This window comes from Arabidopsis lyrata (assembly GCF_000004255.2).
Source record: "Arabidopsis lyrata subsp. lyrata unplaced genomic scaffold ARALYscaffold_7, whole genome shotgun sequence".
Lineage (NCBI taxonomy): Eukaryota > Viridiplantae > Streptophyta > Magnoliopsida > Brassicales > Brassicaceae > Arabidopsis > Arabidopsis lyrata.
The window spans coordinates 3,529,903-3,547,526 of NW_003302549.1; the positions used below are offsets into that span (position 1 = coordinate 3,529,903).

Sequence of the window (17,624 nt, forward strand, 5' to 3'; positions counted from 1 at the left end):
AAAATTATTTCCCATAAAACCCTTAAAATTTAGCTAATGTAAATTTTTATTTACAATCATTATTAATAAAATTAAAAAAAAAAAGAAAAAAAAAAAAAGAAGAGAAAATTGAGAAAGCAACAAACCTGAATACGGTGGTGACTCATCCTCCGGCGACTCCGTCCAAGCATCGAAACTCAAACCTGCCACATGCTCTTCGCTTTCACTGTCCCTCTTTTCCCGCTTTCTTCCTCGCCGTCAGATATAACCCACAGGTGAAAGTGTTTCGGTGGAATTAAGGATTGACTATAGAAGTAGTCACGTGATATCGAATGCACAACAGAGTATAGAGATCAATCTACGAAACGAGACGATCAATCTTACGGATAGGTTCTGATCAGATGGGCAACGATATCCGTTGAGATCGTCTTCTCAAGGAACAAACCAAGTTTTTCAGATGAATTTGTTGCAGAGATTGGTTATACATGGATCATCGGTTTCACGAGATTGGCGATCAAACATTGGCAAAGTTTGTTCGACACGTATCAAAAAGAAAAAGAAGAAAGATTATTAAGGAGAATGAATGATTTTGGTTTATAAGAGAGACGAGTATTTATAAGGAAAGGTTCTTCAAAAAAACAAAGGAAATTTTCGCTTGTTTCCTTTTTATTTAAAGAGTTTTGCTGTTTCCTTTTTTTTTTAAGAGTTTTGTTGTTTCCTTTTTTCGACAATTTGGTTGTTTCCTTTTAGCTTACTGGACTGCAAAAAAAAAGGAAATTGATCACAACGGTAATAGGAAATTACCTTATCGTCCTTATTGCGTAACAATTTATCTTTGATAAATTGTTTGAGTGACCATGGTAGAAAACTGAACAGAACAGAGTATTCTTTAAGGTGAGATTTGAACTCATTGCCTGAGGCCATAAGGAAGAGTTCTGATGCTTATAATGTGCTATACGTTATAAAGAAGCTGAGTTCTAATGGGTTTTCTTTATTATATACGTTTATCAGTTTATGAATTGCTAAAGTTGCTTGGTTTCTTCCCAAGTATAGTAATTCATCTCAAAGCTTTCCAGTTTGACTAAAGTTGCTTGGTTTCTTCCCACGTAGATAGAAGAACATAGAATTCCCAACCAAGTTTTTCTGATTCAGCAACCATGGATCTTATCTGATCAGCGAGATCGAGATTTTCATGTATCTCACAACCATATAACATGCACCCAATACATTAGCATTGGGTTGTACTGGCAGTCTTTACCCATCTCTCTGCTTCTTTAAAACGACCAGCACGGCTCAAGATATCAACCATACATCCATAGTGTTCAACTCTTGGTTCTAAGCCGTAAAGATCTTTCATTTCTGCAAAGCATATTATATGTAAACTTGGGAGTTGTCAATCTTATGGATGGTTTACCTTTTGTAGCAGAAACAGCAGAAGAAAATAGTAAAAGAGAATTTTATTAGAACTTGAGAAATGATCATCCCATGGTTTTTACATACACCAAGTATGGCGAGAATCAGAAAATAGACAACAGGCACCAATTCTACTTGGTGACGCTGAAGCTTGCACGGAAGTTCGAAATCATTACTGGGCATTCTCCCTTCTCATCATACTCTGTGAATTCCTCCCCGCTTGACAAATCAATGTCATCAAATTTAGTTCCAGATCCCTGTTAAGGCCAAATAACTCAATTCATGAGAGCTTAAAGTAGTATTGAGCATCAAAGACTACAGGAAACGAAGCTTGGAGTTCTTTGACCAGACAGTTGTTGTAGGGAATCAGAAAACTAAGTGAGACTGGTACAACTTACAGCTTCAGCTTTCCAATATCCACCAAAGCCGAAATCGATGGGTTCATATCCCCGACAGTCAAACACCATAAGAGGAGCATGTTCTCCAGCCTCAGAATCTTCCAGAGTTAAAGGTCGACCTTTGCCCGGAATCATAGTCACATTCCCTTCCCTTCCACAGAACTTACACTAGAAACTCATGGAGGCAAACCATCAAATTAAAGCCAAAGATCATGGGATTCAATATGCTATAAGAATGGATCATCCAAAATGCAACTTAGGGATATGCTAAGACAAAGTTCAAAACCCGAAAACCATGAGATTTTGCTACCAAACCACAGCCAATATTTGCTTTCTGGAATTTCAACATTAACTTTTTCTTTGGAGACCAAAGGCACAAAGAATGTTCTCAAATATACAATATTATGAAGAGATCACGAAAGAGCAAGAATCAAGAAATCACCTTCTGTACAAGATGACAAGTACCCCTACCTCCCGGAGGAGTAAAAGTCTCATTCAAAGTAACACATGTTTCTTTCGGAGTCACCTCTCCGCATCTTTCACATTTCAACTAATACCAAGAAAAGAAATATGTTAATACGAAGGAGAATATAAATGACTTGTTTCTGCATACACAAACAAGCAAGCATGATTCATCGCTCATGTACTAACTTACTAAGTATCCACTATCCAGTAACATGGGGCATTATATTTGATCTTGAACGGTTGCAGAAACAAAAAGCCCTAAGAAGTTTTGTTTCTCACAACCCTAGAAAGTCACTTAATGTGATACAGACTAAATTCCATAGAAATCTGATTCACAAGGCGAAATTAAAACCCTAAGAAGCTTTACTAAATCCTGTATATTCCTCGACATGAACCTAGCTAATGAAGAATTCTAGTCCAATCAATCGTACCCAGCTAAAACGAAACCAGGGAAATCAAAAGAGAAGGAACCGAAGCATAAAACAGGTGCGAAAAGGGAGGGGAACCTTGAAGAGGTAAGGGAAGTTGGAATCGTCGCAGCCACCTGAAGGCTGGAGATTAGTCAGATTCTCGAGATCAGCGGTGATTTTGAGCACATAGTTCACCATTTTCTCTTCTCCTTTGCTTTTCTTTTGCTTTCTTGTTTTAGGGAAAACGAAAACCAGAAAAGCTTTGTAGACGCCTTTACAGTTTTACTTTTCCCGTTTTACAGTTTTAACGTTTCTTTTGATGACCCCCATAAACCCAATTATTGCCTTCTGCCAGTTAAACCAAAATTTTGGTCTCAGCCCATTTTGACCTATGAGTCATTTAATCCGTAGCACACACTTTGAAGAAAGCCCAATTCGAGTTTTTTACTATGAAGCAAATGAGCCCAATTTCAGATCTATATGTCCTATACAAGTCACAAACAAGAAGAATTCAAACCACGATTAATCAAAGATTTATTCTTAAGTCCTACCAAGATAGTGCAAAATCCAACCGGAAAACATACTCATTGAAAATGAATATCAGAAAATTGGATTAGATCAACTTCTTTATACGATATATAAAAACACACGTTAAACATCTATTAGAATGTTTTCTCCAATGCTACGCTTTGTTCACTATTGTTGACACAAAATGACACAAAACCAAAAAAGAACATAAAGAAAAGAAAATGTAAAGCTCGTGTGGGTGTAGTGGGAACGCACCAACACGCAACCTCTTAATTAGAGGAATCCTCATCAACAACCAAACACGTTGAACAAAAAGTCAATCTAGTGTCTTGCCATTTGGTTTGATGTCGGTTTCGCGACACTGAGGGAAAGCCACACGTACATCTACGTAGCTTCATCCCCAATCAATCCCTATAATTATTTCTTTTGAACTCCGTCATTTCTTCTGTATTATTGTCGTTGTTATCCTTCTTTTTTTTGTTTAATTTGTAATCAGTATTTTATCATTAAACGTGACATGCTTCATTCTCCAACACATAAAATAGTCTGAACCCAATAAATAATCAGAAAAATGAGTACTCTTGGTCCCTGTATGATTAACCGTTAAACTATCACTTTCGCAAAAAACTTCCTTCTGATTACTCCGAGTCTCTGATATTTATATGTAACTAGATCATGACCCGTGCTATACAGCACGGGATTAAATATTTTGAATGAATCAAATTATATAATTTGTTTGAAGATATAATATGATAAAATAGTATAATAATATAGTTTACAAGTGATGCCAGATAATAGTATACGATTTTTATTACTATTTGGATATAATGTTGTATTAGATTGATTTGGTGTGGAAGCCCCATTGACCCATTGGTTTACCAAGGGTTATATCTAGGATATCACCTGTATTATATCATCTCATATTAATATCGACCCAAACACGTCCTACCATCTAACCCCGTCTCGTGAAGTTAAACATCATTTTGTTGTTTTTTGTTTTAATAATACTTTTATTTAAAAGACAATAATACTTTTATTTAAAAGAGAAATTCAAATCAATTTAAAAGTTTGCTTTCAAATAGTTTCCATAATATATATATTCTTAATTATTATAAAATTATAAATATTTTTAACGTTTAATAAACTTTAAAAAATTATAGTATTTACCTTTCAAAAAATTACAAACATTTATAATAATTGATTTTTAATTTTTTAAAATATTTCTTATATTTTGAAACTTTTTAAAAGTAAGAAATATATATTATTATATAATAAATAACAATAACAAATAACCCGTCACCACTAAAACCATCCACTTTGCCGCATGTATGGTTGCACCACCATAACCTTTCGAAGTTGTGATAAAATAATTAAGCCATGAAATCGATCAAATGTTTTTTCGTAACGCTAATTATTCAACAGTAGATTAAAATGACTCATCTAATATAGTTTGAATATTCGAGATAATCAATACCTTAATTTCTTAGAATAATAATTTCAAAAAAAATTAAAAAATGCTCAACGACGACAAAAAATCGATTACATGTTACACACCTTAGGTTTGAAGGGAGAGCAACGCATCACCACCACCAGTGCACCATGGCTACTCCGCCGCTTTAAAAGCTGTACACAAACATTATTCACATTAGTAATCATCGATATTTATATAGATTATGTAAACAATGAACAATGCAATAATGAAACTACTTTGATAGCAATCGAGCTTTTATTTATAGAGAAAAATATGGTGTTACACAATTTAGGTTTAGACGCAAAAAAATCTAAACAAATAAATGATATCACGGTGAGAATATTCACAAATAATTATTTTATTTATCTCATTACGATTTTGGTATTATTTATTTAAGTATATCAATTTATATTTTTTTAATCTATGGTTTTTTTTCTTATCTACCTATAGTCTATAATATATATATGGTTGTTTCTTTAATTACGTTTTGGTAGATTAAATATTTACCAAGAAAATCTAAATCTTAATTGCATATTTAATTTATGATGATGAAATATTAGAGAATATTAAATTTATTATAATCTTAACAATTTTTTTATTTATTCATTAAAAATAGTTTCACGCATTATCACAATTACGATAATTATAGTAGTGCAAATCTAATTAATATTTGTTTCCGAAACAAAAAAATGTTTATTAGTTTACACTCATTAATAAAAAATGCAAAGCTTGAATTTGTCCTATAAATACAAAATTTAATGTATTACTTTTCTATATTAGTAATTTTTGAATATCTTACTCATTTGCACCGGAAATATTAAATCGGATCTTCACCTAACTTTTCATTTTATATATTCCATATTGCTATGTAAATCTTGTTTGGTAAGATACTTCTGCAAAAAAAATGGACATTAAAACTTAAATGCTAACAATAATTGTAATATCATAATCAAATCTTCGATTAATACATATGGTAATATGCAATCTTTTAAGTAGTAGATAACACAGATTGTGAAGAATAATTCTCACACAAGTTACGGTAATTAGTTTAAAGAGTCCTGATTCATGTAGGATCTGATTTTCTTTTGCCAACATAATGAAATTTGAATTTTAAATCCTAGAAAAAATCATTTAAATACGGTAACATTTTTTCAATGATATAACATTTTAAATTTTGAATTTTACATTTTGAATAACATTTTCATTTTCAAATAATGGATTAGTATATAATATTTTCAATAACATTTTCGAACTATATGAGTATTATAATTCAAAATAGCATTTTTTATAAAGTCAATTGATATAAAATATTTCAATGATATATCATTTTCATTAACAGTTTCAATAACATTTTTGTGTCACATTTTCGAATTATATATTAGTATACAACATTTTTACTAATTGTGTTACATTTTCGAATCCTATACTATTATTTGGGGAGTACACTTTATAACATACCCTTAACTAACCTTTTCTTTTGTAAAAAATTACTTAAGAATGCCATTAGAAATAAAATTTTATAAAGTAAATTAATTCAACTCATTAAGGATAAACAAGTCAAATACTATTTTATGTAATTTAATTAATTTAATTTAAGTATAAAAACGAAAATCTATCATTAATTTCTTTTAAAAAATGACCAATCAAAATGAGCATATAAGATTTGATATCTAACTTACCATATCAATTTGTTATTAATCATTATACTCCACCTCTCATCTTTATATGATTCTATTTATATAAATAAATAAATCATTATATCATCTATATAATAAAAAAAAGTAAATTTTTTTCCGCATATACAAAAATTTGAATTTTTAAAAACGAGTATAAATTATTCAATGTATGAAAGAACAAATTTAACGGGTCAAAATTCATATTTGAGTAATATATTCTTTTTTTTTTAGTATCATCAATACTTAATAGGTCAAAAATTTATGAAGTATAAATACTCTAATTTGATTTTTCGAAACAAATATTTATAATAGGCGGCGGATTGAATATAATATATTATATGATGAAATGAGTTATGATCCTTATAACTATTTGAATATTTATATTTAATTTCATATCATTTTTTTTTTAATTCATAATTTTACCTACTACAATAAAATTTTTTAAAGATTTTAATTTGGAACATTTTAAAAAAGTTTAATTTAATATATTAAAGAATATCATAAATATTTAATAGATTAAAAAGATAAAAAAAATTATAAATATATTAATTTGATTTTCTAAAAAAAGGAATGTTTAAAATATTATATGGTAGAAAGTTATGATCCTTATAACAGATTTATTTATAATATTTTGATTTTTGATCTAACTAAATTATATACACTCTTATTTTGTGGTTGTTAACACAAATTAACTCATTGTTCAAACAAATTTAATTTTTTTTAAATAATCTTATTTTCCGTTTTCATATCTTAAAAAAATATACATAATTGAATACTACAGAAAAAGGAAAATATATTCATTCTAATATTATATATAGGGGCTGACAAAAAAATATTATTTTTTCACTTATTATAATATATCATACCTTTATTCTAAAACATAAAATTTATAAATTTTGTGATAAATGAAATTTAACCCGTACTGTAGTACGGGTGATGATCTAGTTTATTAGTATATAACAATTTCAAATTATATTAATTGTGTAATATAGTTATTATCGAAAAATATATGAATTATATAAACAAAATCTTTTAATATCTTTAAACCTGTTGACCCGTTAATATATATTAGTGACATGGAATAAAATTTTATGATTAAAATTCTCTAATGGCATATATTGTAATTTCTTACAAAATCAAGTTATGATCCTTAGGATGTACTTCCCAAATATTAGTATAGGATAAACTATTGTTTTTCTTCGTCTTATGTTCCCATATAGATAAATAACTCATTCGAAATATATGATACGTGAAGCCAATCAGAAATATTTGATAGGTTGAATATTAAATTGTGAACCTTAGCTTTGGCTTGTGAATATGATTTTAGTGAAACTGTCGCCCGTTATTTTCTACGGTCAACTGCAAGTGACTATACTTTAAAATATTTTTGTTTAACAAATTAAAGTGAAGAATTTTCGATGTCCCGTGAAGGTTTTAATGGATATCCAAATTTCGCTAGATTTATTTTGATACATAATACGAAAGTTACAAAACAGTCGATTAATGATTTGATCTATCTAATCGAAAAAAACATACAATTTCCTTCCAGCGGTAACATTCTTTTACTGTGATAACGTAATCTGCATGATGGTGAACTTAAAAACGAAATTATTGAAAGTTGCATGTCGTTTTGTAATCATAAAAGCACATACATGTGGCAACACGAAAACGAGTAACGTTGGAAAAATTGGAGAAACTCTTAAAGTCCGTGAGATGTGAGGATTGGAAACTGAATGTGGGATTAAACTTTAAAGGTTTAGGATCTTCAAAATCGCGATTGAGTTTATTGGGGACGTGAAGGTCAATTAGTTAGTATTCTTGAAAAACTCATCGATGAGATATATTTAACAGAAAAATATGCAAAAAAACTTCCTTTTGGAAACATCTTTCTCACATATCGGAGAGATGCTCACGTTAGCAAAAAATCGCATGTCGAGAAGATTAATCTCAAATAAGTTTACCACAATGAAGTTGAGGAGATGCTATAAAAATACATCGAAACCGTTAAATGAATATGGATTTTTGGAAAATGGCCAGGTACATCATAATCAAACCATCCTTCTCTAAGAGACATCTTAGGACCTCTAAAGGAAACAAAAATGATAAGGAAAAGACAAAAATTCTTCCTAAAAGACAATCAAGATGATAAGTAACTATAAAAATTACATAAATTATTTTCTTTATAAACTGTAACCAAAAGCTCAAATTCGTAAACACAAACCAATTTAGAACTGAAACATATTAACCAAATCCATAATAAAATAGAGTTCATAAGATAAGCCCTACATTTCCAAATCTTGATTTGGTTTCTATTTCGAATTCTATTACCATAATCCTATTGCTGGTTTTTAATTAAAGAAAGAGTTGTGATGCTAGTTTCTACAAACAGTCATTTTGTAAAAAATTGGATAGTTTGAAGATATTTATTAGCATTTCCTTTTTTTTTTGGTTCAAGTGAAGTTTTCAACAAAATTAAAGTGAGAAGATCTCTTAATCACAACAATTAAAGTAAGTCTAAAGACTAAAGACAAAAAAAGTCTAATAAATTAATACAGTTTGGTGGTTTTAGACTTGCACGTGTCAAAAACTATCTGGTGGACAAAAAAAGAAAGTCTCACGTGTAACGCGAAAGCCTTTCTAAAAAATTTCTTCACCATTTACCAAACTAAAGCGCGCCTCTCGCTTCCTTCCTTCAACCTCTTCTTTGCTCTCTCTCTACACAAAACCAAACTTATCTCTTTTTTTTTTCTCTCCTCTCTGTCTTTAACACACAGAACTCTGTTTTCAAAGCTCTGTTCTGTTTCTTCGTATAATAATCTCTGTTTCTTCAATCTGTTTTCTCTAATTTTGAAACTCTCGTAGAGACGTAACGGTTATTTTGTTTTTTAGCCTCTCTGTTCTTCGAATCCAAATGTCTTCTTTGTTTTGTGGAACAATGGTTAGATGATTTCGATTTCAATGGTGAGATTCTGTCTCTGTTTCGCCTTCTTCATCTTCATATCTGCAAATCCGAAATTAATCAATTCGTGGGATGAGACTGCGATTAGATTCGAACCGCCGTCACCTTCACCGGCGCCGGAGCCTTCGTCGGTTTCATGTGTGGATGACCTAGGAGGTGTTGGCTCTTTAGATTCCACGTGTAAGCTCGTCGCTGATTTGAATCTCACACGTGACCTAAACATCACCGGTAAAGGTAATCTCCACGTTTTGCCTGGTGTTCGATTGGTTTGCCAGTTTCCGGGATGTTCGATTAGTGTCAATATCTCCGGGAATTTTTCATTGGCTGAGAATTCTTCGGTTCTCGCCGGAACTTTCCGTCTCGCGGCGGATAACGCTGAATTTGGGGTAAATTCGGCCGTGGACACCACTGGATTGGCTGGAGAACCGCCGCCGGAGACTAGCGGTACGCCGGAGGGAGTGGAAGGTGCTGGTGGTGGATACGGTGGAAGAGGTGCGTGTTGTTTGTCGGATACGACTACGAAGATTCCGGAAGATGTGTTCGGTGGTGATGTTTACGGCTGGTCGTCACTGGAGAAGCCGGAGATTTATGGTAGTAGAGGTGGCTCGACGAGTAATGAGGTTGATTACGGAGGAGGTGGCGGCGGAACGGTGGCGATAGAGATATTAGGGTATATAAGTTTAAACGGCAGCGTTTTAGCCGATGGGGCCAGTGGTGGAGTTAAAGGTGGTGGTGGGTCCGGCGGCAGCATCTTCGTTATGGCTCATAAAATGTAAAAAAAAAGAACTCCTTTCATTTTTCTCTTTTTGTCATTTTCACTCTTTATTTTCTTTACTTTAATTAATCATCTAATGGTTGCTTTCTTTAATGTGAGTTTGGTTTTGGTATCTTAAGGCTTTGCATTGGTTTTGTGAAGTTTGGAAATAAAATAAGTGTTGTTGACTCTTCTCTTCTTGTTCCATATTTGATGGTTGGTGGTGAATTAATGCAAAGGGTCTTAGGTTGTCTAGGAAATTAAGTTTTTAACTCTGTTGAATTGTGGCCCATGAATGATATCCTTAGTTATTGCATTTTGCATCTTGCCCTTTTGAAGTACAATTTGCTTTACCAAGTCACAAAAATGGGTTTGAACTTTGAAGGGTTTTTAGGTTATTGTTTCTAGATTTGATCTCTGAAATTACTGTTTTGGTTCATGCCACAGGGCAGGAAATGGTCGTTTAAGTGCATCTGGAGGTGATGGGTATGCTGGTGGAGGTGGTGGACGGGTATCGGTTGATATATACAGCCGCCATTCTGACCCAAAAATCTTTTTCCATGGTTAGCTTCAGTTTGTTCTTTTAACCATTCCCTAGTTTTTTGTTTTCAGTTGATATCTATTGTGATGATAACAACTCGTCTTGATGGTCCCCTCTTTTGTTTAAGTGTTTGTGGTTGTGACAGATCAATTCGAATTTACTCTTTGTAGGAGGTAGTAGTTTTGGTTGTCCAGAAAATGCTGGGGCTGCTGGGACTATGTATGATGTTATTTCAGAGAGCTTAACCATCGACAACCACAATAAGACAACAGTTACGGACACTCTTCTCCTGGAGTTCCCTAACCATCGCCTTTTCACTAATTTGTATATCCGAAATATGGCAAAGGTTGCTGTTCCCCTGCGTTGGAGCCGTGTCCAGGTTTGTGGAAGTAAATATAGGTTCTTGATACTGTAAGCATCATCTTTTGGTCACTGAAGCCAAGTGATAATCAATGTGAACAAGTTATACATTTCTCGGTTGTGCAGGTTCAAGGATTGATAAGTTTGTCGAATGGTGGAGAGTTGAACTTTGGTCTTCCACGTTATGCTTCCTCAGAATTTGAATTATTTGCTGAGGAACTCTTGATGAGTAATTCTGCTATCAAGGTATCCAATTAAATTTTGGAAAGATATATTTTTTCTTCCTTCTACATATTATGTTAACTTCTGTGCTATATATCAGGTTTACGGGGCTTTACGTATGACAGTCAAAGTGTTCTTGATGTTGAAGTCAAGAATGTTTATAGATGGAGGTGGTGTGGCAATATTAGGAACTTCAATGCTCGAAATTAGTAATCTGTTGGTGCTCAAGGTATTCTAATCAAATATTTTATAACTTGTTTCTTCGTCGTGCTGATGAATTATAGACAACTTTGATATCCTATTCTATGCTTTTTTCTTTTATTTAGGAGTCATCTGTGATACAATCCAATGGGAATCTCGGAGTACATGGGCAGGGTCTGTTGAATCTAACAGGCACAGGAGATACAATTGAAGCACAGCGTCTGATTTTGTCTCTGTTTTATAGCATCCAGGTAAGATAAAAAAACTACATCATGGTTTTGTTATGCTTTTTGTACTTTTTTGCCTTTTGTGGACTGTTAGATGTGGAGGTTCAGAAAATTGTGGTTCTACTTAGTGTGACTTGGTGCAGGGCTAAAACTTTCATTTACGTCGGATTAACTATTTTGATTTCCCCACTATCTTTAAGAAGGAAAAAATGTAGCTCTTTTCTATATCAGGATATGTGAGTTAAGACATATGTGAGAACTAGTGGCAAGACAAAAAGTATTCTTGGCTAACGGTTATTTCTTTGATTTGTGAAGGTTGGAGCCGGAGCGGTTCTGCGTGGTCCTTTGCAGAATGCATCAACTGGTGGCCTGTAAGTTCTGAAGGTTCGAGCGATCCTTCCACAAAATCATTTATATTATTAAATAATTTTGTTTTGTTGTACTGAGCCTCTAAAAACGTTATGGTTGGTTTATTTCAAAGTACTCCAAAGCTTTACTGTCAACGCCAAGATTGCCCTGTTGAACTACTCCACCCGCCGGAGGATTGCAATGTCAATTCATCCCTTCCATTCACTCTTCAGGTGCTTTTTTACAACAAAAAAAAAATGAAAAAGGTGTTTGCCTGTTCTAACTGGTCTCTGTTGCAGATCTGCCGAGTTGAGGATATTACTGTTGAAGGTCTCATCAAAGGATCTGTCATCCAGTTCCATCTGGCAAGAACGGTAGTTGTCCGCTCTTCTGGAACAATATCCGCAGACGGGATGGGTAAGCCACATACTCATTTAAGATGGTTCTCCAGATTTGTGTTCATTTTTTGTCATTCATATTTGTAATGTGGACAAGCTTTTGAGAGATTTAAATATGCACACAGGCTGCAAAGGTGGAGTTGGGACTGGTAGATTTCTGAGAAGCGGTATTGGGAGTGGTGGTGGACATGGTGGTAAAGGCGGAAGCGGGTGTTACAATCATACTTGCATCGAGGGTGGCGAGTCTTATGGAAATGCAGACCTACCATGTGAACTTGGCAGCGGAAGTGGAAATGAAGAGTCAACAGATTCAGTTGCTGGTGGAGGAATCATTGGTAAGTTTTTAATTTCAGATAGAATCAACTTAACCCTCCTTCTAACATGATTAATTTTGAAACTCTAAAAAGAGAAAACGTAAGTAATTTATTGACCTAATGGAAAGCTTACTATTTCTAATCTAGTTTCAGCATCTACTCAATATCTCTATAGAGTAGTGACTGGTTCACTTCGACCTGTTTCCTTACCAATATACTATCTGTTCTAAAATGTATCTCTTCTTAATAATCTTTTTATTACAAATTTGTGTAGTGATTAGTTCACTTCGACCTGTTTCCTGCAATATACTAACTGTCTCTAACATGTAACTCTTCCTAACAATTTGTGCAGTGCTTGGTTCACTTGAGCACCCACTTTCAAGCTTGTCACTGGAAGGCTCAATAACAACTGATGGTGAAAGTCCCAGGAAGACGCTGAAAGGCCTAAGTAATTCAAGTCTAGGACCTGGTGGTGGTTCAGGTGGAACCGTACTTTTATTCTTGCGCACACTTGAGATAGGGAGGTCTGCGATCCTCTCTAGTATTGGAGGAAATGGTAGCCTAAAGGGAGGTGGTGGAGGGAGTGGTGGAAGGATTCATTTTCATTGGTCAGACATTCCCACTGGTGATGTCTATCATCCTGTTGCCATAGTAAAGGGAAGAGTTTATGTAAGGTTTGTTATAAGAAGTTCATATGTAACGACCTTTTACAATATGATAACGTATTTGCGATTTCTATTTTGGAGAAACACAATTCTTTCTTAGTTATATAAGCACTCTAGTTTCTCTTCTTAATATGTTTCTAGAACATAACATGTGATTTTATAATGATTTACAGAGGAGGGATGGGTATTATTGAAGATAACGTTGGAGGGAATGGAACTTTGACTGGCAAAGCTTGTCCAGAAGGGCTCTATGGTTTATTTTGCGAGGTAGTGTGAAACTTCTTTATGTGTTATTGTCTTTCTGCATCAAAACATGTTTGGGTGGATTAGGGTTCTAGTTTTCCTATCCTCTCTACTAGGTTTTATTCAAATTGTTTCAGGTGATGTTACAATCTCTTTCCTAACCAAACAAATAGCAAGTATATTAAACACATAATGTCAGACCTGCTTAGGCCATAGGTATTTAGTGTCCTTTTTTATTATTTGTTGATAAATGGTCTTTCATTATCTATTACGTTAATGTAGTTCATCCTCCTTGCGAGCAGTGGCTCTCCAACTTCATTGGTTTAACAGGCTTCAACTGTCGACCAAAAGTTTTTAAGAAAAAACATGTTTGAACTATCTACACGTTTAAATATTCTACAGGAATGTCCATCTGGCACTTATAAGAACGTCACTGGATCAGATAAAGCTCTTTGTCATCTTTGTCCGGCTAATGATCTTCCTCATCGTGCTGTATATGTCACTGTTCGAGGTAATTTTTTATATGGAACATTGATCACTTTATTGAGGGATAATGATTTTCGCTGCAACGTGTTTCCCGTCTTTATTTATATTATCCTTAGTGTGTCTGATACACAAACTTCTTCTGTGTTACTTGTTTCTTGACAGGCGGTGTTGCAGAAACGCCTTGTCCATATAAATGCATTTCGGATAGATACCACATGCCACACTGTTATACTACACTTGAAGAGTTAATATACACATTTGGTGGACCCTGGTTGTTTGGTGTTCTTTTAGTAGTTGTGCTCCTCCTATTAGCACTTGTTTTCAGCGTCGCCAGAATGAAATTTGTTAGCGGTGACGAATTACATGGGTCTGCCCCGACCCAGCATGGCTCTCAGATTGATCACTCATTTCCTTTCCTCGAGTCGTTGAATGAGGTTTGCTTAGTCTTTATCTTTTATCTGAGTCTGAATGAAATTTTTTGAAGGGAGATGATATCATGTCAATGGAAACATAAAAATAGCGCCAGAGTGTTGCTGTTGCTAGTCGTCCAATTAACAGATAAATCTGAAATATCTCGTCGGAACTCATAAGAAAGAAGGAGAGATTTTGAAATAGGTTGCGATGCATGATTTTTATCCTGTGTTTGCTATCTTGATTCTATAGATTATATACAATTGTTAAGGTGCTCCTTTTATGGTTGATGTCTTTGTTGTAATATTAATTTTGTGTGTAATCGTATCAGGTGATGGAGACGAACAGAGTGGAGGAGTCACAGGGCCACATGCATAGGATCTATTTCTTAGGTCCTAATACTTTCAGTGAACCTTGGCATCTTTCTCATACACCCCCAGAGGAAATAAAAGAGATTGTGTAAGTTAGTTATTAGCTGTTGATAATATGTTCATGCCTGAACGTAGTTTTTGAAATACTTAGTTTTGGCCTCTCCTGGTTTAAATTTTCTCTAGGTACGAGGCTGCGTTTAATGGGTTTGTTGATGAGGTCAATGTTATAGCTGCATACCAGTGGTGGGAGGGTGCGATTTACATTGTGCTTTCAGTTCTAGTCTATCCTCTTGCATGGTCATGGCAGCAATCCCGCCGGAGGCTGAAATTTCAGAAACTCCGTGACTTTGTTAGATCAGAATATGACCATTCTTGTCTACGCTCATGTCGTTCAAGGGCATTATATGAAGGTCTAAAGGTACATATTCATCTTTTGAGCGATGCTCTCAACTGACTGCCTTTAGAACATTGTCAATATTTAGCAATAAAGAGAAAATAGGGATGTAATATAAGACTCATGACAATTTGTGTTAAGCAGGTAGCTGCTACTCCTGATTTAATGTTAGCTCATCTAGATTTCTTCCTTGGTGGCGATGAAAAGAGAAGTGACCTTCCTCCTCCGGTTCATCAAAGACTTCCAATGCCTTTAATATTTGGAGGCGATGGAAGTTACATGGCCTATTACTCACTCCAAAGTGACGATATTCTGACCAGTCTTCTGAGCCAGGTCTGTTTTTTGTTTCATAAAGACTGATCTATGTGACGTGGTCTTTTACTTGCTTCACATGTATGGTTTATTGACAATGACTGCAGTATCGTAATGAGTTTATCCCCTTTTATAGTTGGTCCCACCAACCACTTGGTACCGCTTTGTGGCTGGTCTGAACGCTCAGCTGCGTCTGGTTCAGCAAGGGAAACTGAGGTCCACGTTTCGCTCTGTCATGAGATGGATTGAAACTCATGGAAACCCAGCTTTGAAAAGACATGGTGTACGTGTCGACCTAGCTAGATTTCAGGCATTGTCTTCGTCGTCTTGCCAGTATGGAATCCTTGTTCACACCATTGTAGATGAAGATGCGTCAACAAGAACTGATGATGAAACAGAACAGCAGCACCCATGGTAAGAAGTTTCACTTCGGTTCTCTCTGCTGCTTATTTGCCAAGCACATTATTGCCAACGATCCAGACGTTCACTGAGTTTTGAATATGCAGGGGGACACAAATTGAAAACTCCTCTGGTGATTTCAGGGAGAATTTTCAACCTCTAAGAAGCGAAATCAACCACGTAAGGCATCGAGAGTGTGGAGAAATCATAGACATTGGAAGCTTACAATATCTCAAAGAAGATAAAGATGTTCTTTCCCTCATCTCCTTCTTGATTCATAATACAAAACCTGTTGGCCACCAGGTAAAGCCTTCCTGCGACTTCATCTTTGCTTCAAGCATGTTGCCTTTTTTTTTCCTATTGAGGGTTCTAAAATCTGTAATATTCCGTGGTGTTGACAGGATCTGGTCGGTTTGGTTATCTCGGTGCTACTCCTAGGAGATCTAACTTTAATGTTACTCACGCTGCTCCAACTCTACTCGATATCTTTGCTGGAAGTTTTTCTCGCTATGTTTATTTTACCTCTCAGCATCATTTTCCCATTTCCTGCCGGGGTCAGCGCTTTGTTTAGCCACGGACCAAGGCGCTCTGCTGGTCGCACACGCGTTTATGCATTGTGGAACGTCACATCCTTGGTCAATGTCGTAAGTATTTCTCTCTTTATGCAAATGCTACATCTGAAAATTCGCCTTCTCTAGTTTATGCAACTTCCTCTTACATGATTAAAAATCCTTTTGTGCATGGTGGGGTTTTTGCAGGTTGTTGCGTTTGTGTGTGGATATGTTCACTATCATGGCTCATCATCTGGGAAAAAGATCCCGTATCTCCAGCCATGGAACATAAGCATGTGAGAGAAGAAAATAAACTTCACTTTAAGTTCAAACCAAACAACACATTCCTTCTTGCATCATCGACTAAATTCTATTTCGTTTGCAGGGACGAGAACGAATGGTGGATATTCCCAGTCGCTTTGTTTCTATGCAAAGTCTTGCAATCCCAACTCGTAAACTGGCACGTTGCAAACCTCGAGATACAAGATTACTCCTTGTACAGTGATGACTCAGAGGTGTTCTGGCAGTCGTGAGACGCAAACCAAACCATGATTTATACAAAACAAGGTGGACGGAGCTCGTTTTTTTTAAAAGGCGTCTTCTGGTTTGTGCACAAGCTGATTCAAAGTTTTTTCAGGTGAATATAGCTAACTCTTAGGAAAGTAGGAAAAGGAAAGAATAATCCTGAAAGCACACGCTTATATTTTGATTCCCAGGCCAAGATCCATCTTGTTTTCTTTTTGGTACCATTGATGGATCTCTCAGATGATCCGGACTTGGATGTTTGTTTTGCGGTTTTAAATGTTGTATGTCTTCTTCACTACAAGTATTCTCTTCTATTGGTTTGGTGATTATGTTGGTGCACTCTTGTTGTCTCTCTTCTTCCTACATTAGTCCACATTATACTAACTAAACACATGGTTTGAGAAAAGTATGAACCCGGATGTTGCAGAGCAATAGTTCGGCCCGTCCTATCACAACCACCCTATTTCAAAATGGATTGACTTTAGTTCCCATATGCAATGTTGTGGTACTGAATTATAATGTTGTAGAGTATAGCCCATGTGTGACATTACATTTTTGAGGCAATTTTGTTCTCTTCCCTCTCACATGTTTCGGGCCTTCCAT

General features: G+C 34.9%; 2 protein-coding genes across 2 annotated transcripts; one reads left to right on the plus strand and one right to left on the minus strand.

Annotated features, from left to right (window-relative positions):
• Window positions 1-1,419: 1,419 nt before the first annotated feature.
• Window positions 1,420-2,915, minus strand: LOC9303292 (UPF0587 protein C1orf123 homolog). The gene is made up of 4 exons (XM_002869186.2): window positions 2,762-2,915; window positions 2,233-2,340; window positions 1,791-1,958; window positions 1,420-1,649 (listed from the first exon to the last, which is right to left on the minus strand). The coding sequence occupies exons 1-4, from the start codon at window positions 2,861-2,863 to the stop codon at window positions 1,524-1,526; spliced, it is 504 nt and encodes a 167-aa protein (XP_002869232.1). The 5' UTR covers window positions 2,864-2,915; the 3' UTR covers window positions 1,420-1,523.
• Window positions 2,916-9,011: 6,096 nt separating this feature from the next.
• Window positions 9,012-17,363, plus strand: LOC9305304. The gene is made up of 22 exons (XM_002867174.2): window positions 9,012-10,071; window positions 10,501-10,616; window positions 10,765-10,973; window positions 11,081-11,200; window positions 11,277-11,405; window positions 11,503-11,628; window positions 11,920-11,975; window positions 12,086-12,185; window positions 12,252-12,369; window positions 12,476-12,685; window positions 13,017-13,338; window positions 13,503-13,596; window positions 13,975-14,083; window positions 14,221-14,492; window positions 14,801-14,928; window positions 15,024-15,258; window positions 15,379-15,567; window positions 15,683-15,960; window positions 16,053-16,248; window positions 16,347-16,589; window positions 16,704-16,792; window positions 16,882-17,363. Exons 1-22 carry the CDS (start codon window positions 9,284-9,286, stop codon window positions 17,027-17,029), a joined length of 4,275 nt encoding a protein of 1,424 aa, XP_002867220.1. The 5' UTR covers window positions 9,012-9,283; the 3' UTR covers window positions 17,030-17,363.
• Window positions 17,364-17,624: the final 261 nt, after the last annotated feature.